This window comes from Sander vitreus, chromosome 8 (genome assembly GCF_031162955.1).
Source record: "Sander vitreus isolate 19-12246 chromosome 8, sanVit1, whole genome shotgun sequence".
NCBI classification, from domain to species: domain Eukaryota; kingdom Metazoa; phylum Chordata; class Actinopteri; order Perciformes; family Percidae; genus Sander; species Sander vitreus.
In genome coordinates, this window is record NC_135862.1 from 4821607 (window position 1) to 4832000 (window position 10394).

The window sequence follows — 10394 nt, forward strand, 5'->3', positions numbered from 1 at the left end:
TCTTCCCGTCGACCATGCACCTTTTTGTTTTTGGCGGTCACAATTTTTAATTAAAATGGGTTTTTTTTCAACGTTTTGGTTGTCTTTTTCAACACTTTTGTCACTTTTATCCAAGTTTATTTGTCACTACTTATGTTTTCTTGTCATTTTTTTAAATGTTTTTCAACGTTCTTTTATCAATGTTTTTTTCAAATGCTATAAAATTTAATAAAACACCAGAATTCAATAAAAGTATTGACCTGATCATTTATTTTACTTGTGAAGAGCGTTGTAAGGAACCATCCACGTCATTTTTTTGAAAATTTGGTTGAAAGAAACCCACATTTCAGATATAGAAACATTTTGAAAATGGGTCAAATTTGACCCGAGGACGACAGGAGGGTTAAACTGAATCCCTTATATTTGTTTTTACTTAAAATATAAGTTAACGTACTAATTAATGATATTGTAGCCTAATCTTAATGGGATCCATTGGATGGTATCCATTAATTAATGGGTTTAACTGCTGTTGCCACAGATTTAGGACACAATGTCATGTATCTCTTAAAAATAATTTGATAATTAAGGGCTCTGGAAATTACATTACAATTTAAAACCTTGTATTTCTATACCATCTAAAACACATAAAATGATAGTAAGGAAATATGTTAAATAAGTTTTTGACTTTTCAAACTAAAGGACACGTTAAAGAGGGTATTTGGTATTTTTAGGGACGAAAAAAAGGAAAGATTAACGATATTTTAATGGTTTATTGTTTCACCGTGACAGCAGCACAGAGAGAGGGTCGAGCTTGACTGAATAACAGGGTGAGGATGAGGGGGCCGCCCAGGGGTCAATGTGTGTGTGTGTGTGTGTGTGTGTGTGTGTGTGTGTGTGTGTTCTTGTTTAACTATATTCGTGGGGCCCAGAAACCGGGAATACAGTATAGCTACTTGTGGGGTCCGGATAGCTTTGTGGGGCCAAAATGCTGGACTCCACAAGTTTAAAGGGCTGTTTGAGGGTTAAGACCTGGTTTTAGGATTAGGGTTAGAATTAGGTTATGGTTAGAGTGAGGGTAAGGGTTAAGGTTAGGCATTTAGTTGTGATGGTTAAGGTTAGGGTAAGGGGCTAGGGAATGCATTATGTCAATGACGGGTCACCACAAAAATAGTGCCATGCACTATGTGTGTGTGTGTGTGTGTGTGTGTGTGTGTGTGTGTGTGTGTGTGTGTGTGTGTGTGTGTGTGTGTGTGTGTGTGTGTGTGTGTGTGTGTGTGTGTGTGTGTGTGTGTGTGTGTGTGTGTGTGTGTGTGTGTGTGTGTGTGTGTGTGTGTGTGTGTGTGTGTGTGTGTTTCGACTGACCTAGTTCCTCTGCTGTGCTGGTTGGTTATAAACACAGATCATAAAGCGTGAGTCACCTCGCTGACCTGCAGCAGTCAAAACAACTCCTACGCTCGCCTGTTATCAGCCAATCGGAATGTTTTTAACACTGTTATCTGTCAGCCTGAACGTAAAGGAAGAAGAGCAAAGCATTACCCTCACACTTCCTGTTTTGAAGCGAACGCAAAGGACTCTCTGTTGGCCTCTGCAGGCATCCAACTTTAGAGGTGAACAATTGACCTTTGTAGACCTCATTTACACACTGCTCTAATAAACATTATCAAGACTACAGTATAATGCAGTATAATGTCACATCGTATTTAGTTGTATAAAATGTTCACGTCAGCCTCATCTGACAAATTTGCCTTCTTTAGCAAAAGATCAACAGAAGTTTAAACAATATGGCCGCAATATTAACACCAGTGGTGGAAAGTCACAAAATACATTTACTCAAGTACTATATTTAAGTACAATTTTACGTACTTGTAGGCTACCTGAATATTTCCATTTTATGGTAAAGGGCAAGAACCTCAAAACTATACTTAAAGGACAATTCCGGCGCAAAATGAACCTAGGGGTTAATAACACATGGGTAGCGAGTCGACCGTTCTCTGGGATATGTTTTCATGCTAATCGAATGTGACCAGTTTTAGCGCAAACCGCTAATTAGCTTATAACACTAAAGTAAAAAGAAATTGCTATTTCTACACCACTAACAAGGCTCAAAATAGCACCACACTTCCACGGTAGAATAATGAGGGTCCCTACATGTAAACTGAAGCACTGAGAACTTTGTAAGTATACAGACAGTTTATTGAAAAGATAGTTTAAAAAGACTGTACCATTCGGTATACAGGCAGGCGCCATCTTTGGTCATGACCAGTCGAACGACGAACGCCGTGCTTGAGCTATGTTACTGGTTACTGGTTGCACGGTGTTCGTCGTTTGAAGTTTACTTGAGTAAATTACTTAGTACTTAGTTACAGTCCACCACTGTAACATGGAGTCAATACAAACAACAACAATAAGAAGTGATTTAAAAAGATTTAACTCATTCTGCAGGAACTGTTACATCAATCGGTTTATTTAGTTTTTATGTTTAAAAAAACAGGGAGAAGGACAGGTTTGACAAAAGCAGATCATTAAATTTGAGTTTGAACTGTAAAAGACAGCCACCCCTCATATAATGTGCTCAGATAGAAGCTCATCCATCACTGATTCTCACACTCTGCTTCCTCGCTTCGGTCCCAGACTCAAGCGTGGATGGAGGGCGTTGGCCTGAGCTCCACGTCCTGGCCTGACCCCGGCCTCTCTCTCTTCTTTTTTCTGGGTCAGATTTAGCATCGCTGGCTGCTGCTGGCGTCCCGCCCGGCCACTGCCCGTGGTGCCTGGCTCTGCCTGCCGTTAACCCCCGTCATCATCATCGTTGCTCGGTGCCAACAGGAAACAGAGGCTGCTGCAGGAAACAGAAGCTCTGTGTGTGGACAAACACTGGAGTTCACATGGAGCCAGCAGCACTGAGAGACACACTGACTGTATGAGAATTAATCAGATTTACATTTATAACACAGATCCTGATGATGGTGGAGGGCATAAAGTCTAGTTCCTCTCTTAAAAGTCCCTTACAATGACTGATATATATATATATATATATATATATATATATATATACGGTATATATATATTTCTTTTCTTCCTTTTTTCTTTTTTTTTTAATTGACCATAATGGAAAACAGCTCCGTTTCTGTTCTTTTTTAAGCACTTCTGAACCTTTAATACACAAACAAACAAATTATTATGAATGAGATCAAGATCCCTGTTACAACACATATAAGTGTTTCCCTTTACCCTAACTTAAACCCAACCTTACCCAAACCCTAGTCCATATCCACGACCTTCCACTTCAGGGATTGCTCCGTTGCCGCCGGAAATTCCGCCGTATGTCACTCTTTTGTTGACACGTTTGTTACCTTACGCTTTCTTTATGTTGTAATTCTGAACGTCGGTGGATTTCTGAGGATTCCAACTCCTCAGATCTCTGCAGGGTAAATTCAGACAGCTAGCTTGACTATCTGTCCAATCTGAGTTTTCTGTCGCACGACTAAAACAACTTTTGAACGTACACATGTTCCACCAAAACAAGTTCCTTCCTGAGGCTATTTTGCAGAGGCACCGTTGCTCCGTCCGGCGCTTAGTCCCGCCCAAAACGATTGTGATTGGTTTAAAGAAATGCCAATAAACCAGAGCATGTTTTTCTCCCATCCCGGAATGCTGTGTGGACTAGCCAGACCCTCCTCCACAGCGCTGAAACATAACCAAAACGGACAATAACCAAACTGCAACCTTTTTCCACAACTTTAATGATGTGTTTAAAACCGTGACCGTTACAATCTGTGTTTTAATATAAAAACGGAAAAAATGCTCCTGTGGGTCGTATTAGAGGGCAGGAATAAACAACCCATATCGTCATATGGTTTGGAGGACTTGTTACATTGCATGATAGAAATGATGGACAAAACTGCAAAGACCCTAACAAGTTCTAAACAGGAATTCTCCTTTAAATGTATTAAAGCACATGTCTGGGTGTAAAACGATGTTGACAACCCAATAAATCCCAGAGCAAATGAAGCTCTTACTGCAGCATGAGAGTGTCTGGCAGCCGGAGCAGAAACGTCCACACAGATCCACTTCTGGGGAAACCCTTCATCTGCCGTCGGGGCTTCCAGGTTTTACCGTCGACGGCAAACTCCAGAGTCATGGTCCTGTTGAGCGTGAGCACAGAGTCGCCTCTCACCACTGCCGTGAACAGCGAACCTTTGCTGTTGGCGAAGTGTCCCGGCAGAGAAGACCATTGGCCCGAGCTCAGGTTATAACAGTCCATCAGGCATCTCAGGAAGTCGTCCGACGGCCCGTTTCTCACAACGTACAGGTTGTCCCTGTGGCCGATCATGCAGTGGCCGTAGCTCTGGTGCCTGATCAGCGTGGTAACCAGCCGCCACTCGTCTTTCCTTGAGATGTACTCGTAGATCTCCGTGGTCTCCATCGGCCTCCATAAACACGCAAATATCCTGCCCATGGCTTTGGTGCACGCCGCTCCCGCCGCCGGTCGTGGTAAGTGAGCGGCAAACTCCCACCTTCCTGTCTTAACGTCGTATGTTTCCACAGATGACATTAACTTCCGGTCGTACTCTCCTCCGATGGCGTAGAGTCGACCGTCTAAACCCACGAGGCTAAGATTGCATCGGAGCTGCGCCGGACTGGAGATCTGGCTCCAGCTGTCGTTTTCGACGCTGTAGCAGAAAGAAGAGTCCACGACTTGTCTATGAAGTCCATGAACTCCTCCGACGACGTAGAGTTTGTTGTCCAAAACAGTCACTCCAGCCATGGAGGTGCTGGCCTCTAGTGGAAGATCTGTCAATACTTTCCAAATGTTGGCAGTTTCATCCAGGTAGCAGACCGTCCTGGAGGCAGCGTGGACCGTTTCATCCACGCCGCAGGTCACATGAGCCCCCACAGCTACGAAAACACTCGGGGTCAAAGACTCAACGTAGGAGATCAGTGCTGACGGCAGGGATTTCTTGACCTCCGCTTCCATGTCGGCGTACATGTTCCGGATGAACAGCGCAGCAGCTCGGTAAAGATCCATGAGGCCGAAGTTTGCGGCGGTGTGATACATCAGCAGACAGTTGTCAGAATCGATGAGGTAGATGAGATGCTTAGTGAGCGGAGCCACCTGCAAGAAAGCAGCACATTCGATGGCTTCGACGATGTCGTCGCCGTCCAGGACGGGCATCTCGTCTCGTGACACCGCCAAGGCGATAAGGAAACCTCGAGCACGCAGAGACTTGAGGTGGATTTCTTCCTGCCGACACTCCTTCATTCCAGAACGATACAGAGCTCGGAAATAGTCGCAGCTCTGAACGAGAAACCTCTTCTCCTCAGAGAAGTGAGTGTCTCCGATCACGATAGTTAATTTAGCTGAGGAGAGACAAGAGGCACAACATGGCAGATATCTTTCGTCTGCAGTGACACAGCTGCTGCCGTCCTCTGATTCACGGCAGTGCGCTGACATTACAGTTCTCTGACAGTGACACTCGAGGAAATATCCTCCATGAAAATTAAACCAGAGGTCGAAACGTTTCCTAAAGTCCTAGAGAAGAGCTGGAGAGAATTGAGTCAGTGCGACGACGCTTCACTCTGTTCTTTCACAGCTTTCAAAAATAGACGCAGCTAAAAATAGAAGAGAACAAATGACCTGAGTCACATTCATGTTGTGGAGTATGTGTGAACACTGGGTGAGTAGTAATATCTGCTGCTGCAAACTTAAAGGACCAGTTCAACTATCACACAGAAATGTATTTTCTCACTTAGTGGCATCTGGTCATGACGATTGTTTTTGTTTGATTTGCAGAGATTTAGCTTTTTAACCAAAATGCAATGGAAGTAAAAAAAAAAAAAAAAAACATTTTAAGCATCAAAACCTTAAAAAATCTCTTTAAAACTCCATTGTGTATTTTTTTGAGTTGATTCGTAGCAAAAAAAAAACTTTGGTATTTCACAAAAATGTGCTCATTCATGTGTTTTTACTTCCACCAACTAATCAAAGTATTCTCCTACGCGTAGAATCTGCCATTCAGAATCATTCAGAATACATACGAGCGACTTGCTCGAATGGCGGCAGCCATGTAGCGCCTCCATCTTTAAAATACATTAGCCAAAGAGGGACATACCTTCACCGTCTTACACAATGTAGCTTTAAGAAACAATATCCACGACTTTACTGAGATCATTTCTCACTGGAACATTTTTTTTGGTAGACGACAACCATGGTTTTGAAAGGTGCTTTATAAATAAATATTATTATTTATTATGAAGATAGTTTCAACGTAAAAGATCCATACTGTAATAAATTAAGACCTAAGGACATTGAGGTCTCAGTATTTCATCTGCAAATGTGGGCATTTAGCAACGTACAATTAAAAAATGTACAGAAGATAGATTCCACTATTTTCAAACTCCTTATATTTAAAGTATCTCGCCACCAGGATTTTATTCTTATTAGTGTGGAGTCTTTCAAAAGACATTTACCGTTCATGTTGGGAAATAAAATATTTGAACAGTTACTAAACTCTAACACTTTTACATTTGGGGAATATGACATTGAATGGTACGAAGGAGCATTAGGGCCACATCAAGGGAAAAAAAGTTAAGGAGGAAGATGTTTTATTTATTTTGCATTTTGAGAATAAAGTCGAAATGTCGAGAAAAAACTTGATAGCCTATTTGAAGAATCAAGTCGGACTTTTGAGAATAAACCAAACTACTAACTTTACCTACTGTATTCTACAAAATGCATGAACTCTTTCTCTTTTAGCGCATAAACACAGTATGGTGATAAGTATTAGGACTTTGAAGAGATTGCGCCGAAAATTGCGTCTGTTCAGAAGGAGAAACCACACAAACTTGGAAGAGGTGGCCGTATTCCTGCTAACTGAAATAGCTTGTAATGGACAGATGCAATAAGGGTATCCATGGTTACACCTACGTGCAATACAGAGAGGATACGCTGTATCACAAGACACAATAAGACAATTGATCTTGTTTGATCCCGAAGGAGTGGAGCTCAGTTGAGCGCGGCACTCCAAGGATGTAACCCATATCTATGATGCTTCCTACATGGCAGCTGGCATGGCCGACAGTCGCTCTAATGTGATGAAGTGATAAAGGAGTTGAATTTATTCTCGTTATTTTGACTTCATTCTTGAAATGCAAAATAAATTAAAAAAAATATCTTCCTTATTTTTTTTTTTCCTTTGATGTGGCCCTAATGCTCCGTCGTAGAATGGGACTCTGTATTTAGGCAATAATTCAACATGATCACTGATTGTCTAAGCCATAAATGGTTCACAGTTCTCGCGTCTAATTGAATGAAGTGGAATCAAAATCTGTCATGGTCTTAAGATGCACAAGATGTTGTATATGCACAAAATAAAAATGTAAATAGTCATCATAAAGTTAGATTTAGTCAGTGCCTGAAATGGGCCACTACTGACCAGTATTGAGTACCGGCACTTCTGATTTTTGTCCCTGTGAGTACCCTTACTTTTAATTGTTATTAACAGTATTATTAATAGGCTGACATTTATACCAATATAGGCTATTTATCATGATTTATTAGGAAAACATAAACCAAACATTCAGCAACCCATATTGCCCGAATGGAATAATCTTTTGTTTCATAACCACATTTACAGACACTGTGACGACTGGACTGTGAGATTGGCAGAGAAGGCTCCTTAGATCGAATCATCGAAAATTCGACTAAACTGGGTCACTTAAGATACCTGTGAATATAAATAGATCCATGACACATGCGATGATGTAACTGCTGAATTAGGGTGCTGACACCTTTTTTTTGGGTCCAATTCAAGCACTGGATTTAGTTCCCAAAACCAAATGTAACTCTCCTAACATGTTTGAACTATTACTCCTTTAGTGCAGGGGTGTCAAACTCATTTTAGTTCCTGGGCCACATAACATAATTTGATCTCAAGTGGGCCAGACCAGTAAACCACTCCAGAAAGATCAGAAACTCAGCTTGACGTTGGCAAACGCAAGTTGCTTCTGCAACGACAGCATTCTAAGGCCATTGTATGAAAAAAAAACAATGTTACGGACCCGTGAGAGAGGGGTAATATTCCAAAAAAAAAAAACTCAGATTTTCCAAGATTAAAGTCGTAAATTTACCGTAAAAGAACTCAGATATTCTCTGAGATTTAAGTGGTAAATGAATTGCTTCTCTGCAATTTTGACACTTTGCAACGTCATCCAGTGGGCTTAACTGGACCCTTTGGTGGGCTGGATCTTTAGGGTGTAGCACTTAAAGGAGTGTTAGGCTCAGCGATCGTGACACATTCAACATACAAACACCAGATTAATACAAATAAGACAATCAAAAGTTCTTCCAGTGATAATATTCACATGAGAATTTAGACTTTTTTGGAACCAAACGTCTGAAGGGTCAGTGAGTGAAGGGTGACATGTTACAGGGATGTCTGACCTCTGTGAGCTCAGATCAGTTTGAAGAACAGCAGCAGCAGCTCTTTGTTTGTGTCTTGGCATCTTTTTTCTGTCGATCTGTCTCTTTACATTCACGTACAGTGAAGCGGAGGAGGGGCTGACCTACATTCGGGCTCGGTGGGGGCAGTAATACCGCAGGTCCTTATCAAAACAATCTCACAGCTCTGATCCGTCTCATCGGCTGCAGGTGCTCCATGTGGTTACAGCACGGCCCAAGTAGAAGAGAAAACAATGAAATAAGAAGATTACACAGACAAATGTACTGCAATACTGCAGGGTGTTGTTTACACCATGTAGAAATACCAGTGTTGTGACCAAGTCATCTTTGCTCAAGTCCCACATAAGTCATTTGGTACAAGTCTCGAGTTATTATTTTCCAAGTCCCAGGTTATGTCAAGTCAAGACCCAAATCACTTTTTTTTACACCCAAGATAAGGCTGATAAAGTTCATTATATTTATATTTATTTTTTGATAATTGATGTTACGTGTTGCCATAGCAAGGAGTTTGACTGACAGCCAGTCATCCAAAATCATGACAATCACATTAGCGGAGGAGCTTTTTGAGTCGTCCAATCATGATTCACAGTTTGCGCTGCTGCCGCAATACTTGATAGTTAGACACAATTGTGACATATTTATTATTTTAAATAGCTAAACATTCAAAACTTATGAAAACACGTTGGTCATCCGAGTCATCGTGCCTTAAATCAAGTCAAGTCTCGAGTCATTAACTTACAAGTCCAAGTCGAGTCTCAAGTCATTTCTTTTTTTGTCAAAACAGTGACTCAAGTCGACTTGAATCCAAGTCACCAAGTGTCAAGTTCACATCTCTGTCTCTGAGAAAATACAATATACTATTTGGGGGGGAAAAAGGGATGTAAGTAAGTTATTACATTCAATAATCTTTGAATGTTCTTTTTATCTGTATACACTACCTGCTCAACAGCAAACAGCAGACAGCATATTCCGAGACTAGCTGGTGAACATAGTGGAGCATTCAGCAGCTGATATCCTCTCAGGGGTTGGTGGAGACCAAAAAAACACTTAAAAAGAGAATATTGGACTGACATTCTTCAGGTGGACACTAGTCTCGCATTGCCAGACCCTCCTCCACAGCGCTGTGGAGGAGGGTCTGGCTAGTCCACACAGCGTTCCGTGATGGGAGAAAAACGTGCTCCGGTTTATTGTCAATTTGTACTGTATTTATCATTGTAAATATAACGTATGTGTATGGAATTGAGAAATGATCAAAATTGAAACAGCAGGATAAGTAACATACCAAAAGGAAACAAAATATTCAGATTTTATAAAAACACGACAAACTAGATGTGTTGATGTGTTGATATATGAATGCTATTTGTAGTGTATCTCTCATTTACCTATCAGTTCTATGGGTGGTTTTGAAAGGCATTCTGGGAGATGTAGGAAACCACTGCAGATGAGTCAGGCTAAAGGGAAATGTGTTCATCTGAAAGTAAACAATGAGATTTTGTCAATTTATATAATATTCACTATTATAATAATAATTCTTACAACCTTATAGTATTGCCATTAGTATCTTTATTTTAAAAAGTATTTCCTTGTTTTATTATTATTTTTAGTTGAGATGTTTTCTGAAGTGATTATTTTAAAGCCTCTTCTTTTCTCCCTGATGAGCCGCAGCACTGCCGGAGTGACCCTCTCTGAATCCTTGCGCCTGTCCTACTACGTTAAACTAGTTCGCCTTTTCTAATTCGTTTTGGGGGCGACTTTTTCACTTCACCAACTTCTAATTCACCGTGGACCGATACCACTCGTTACACCGCTTTTTATTCGTGTGCACGTTTGGATATGAAGTGTGTGGTACTGTGGTGTTACTTAACGTTTAGCTGGAGGCAGGCGGAAGGATCTAGCTGATGTTTTTAAATATTGGCAGCAGGAGGCACAGTGGCGCGCTTCTCTAGCTAGATGCAGC

The 10394-nt window shown here is 41.2% G+C and overlaps 1 protein-coding gene across 1 annotated transcript; it reads right to left on the reverse strand.

The window, feature by feature from the left end:
* Positions 1-3991: 3991 nt before the first annotated feature.
* Positions 3992-5431, reverse strand: kbtbd13b (kelch repeat and BTB domain containing 13b). Its single transcript, XM_078256018.1, has one exon. It carries the CDS (start codon positions 5429-5431, stop codon positions 3992-3994), a length of 1440 nt encoding a protein of 479 aa, XP_078112144.1.
* Between the last annotated feature and the right edge of the window lie 4963 nt (positions 5432-10394).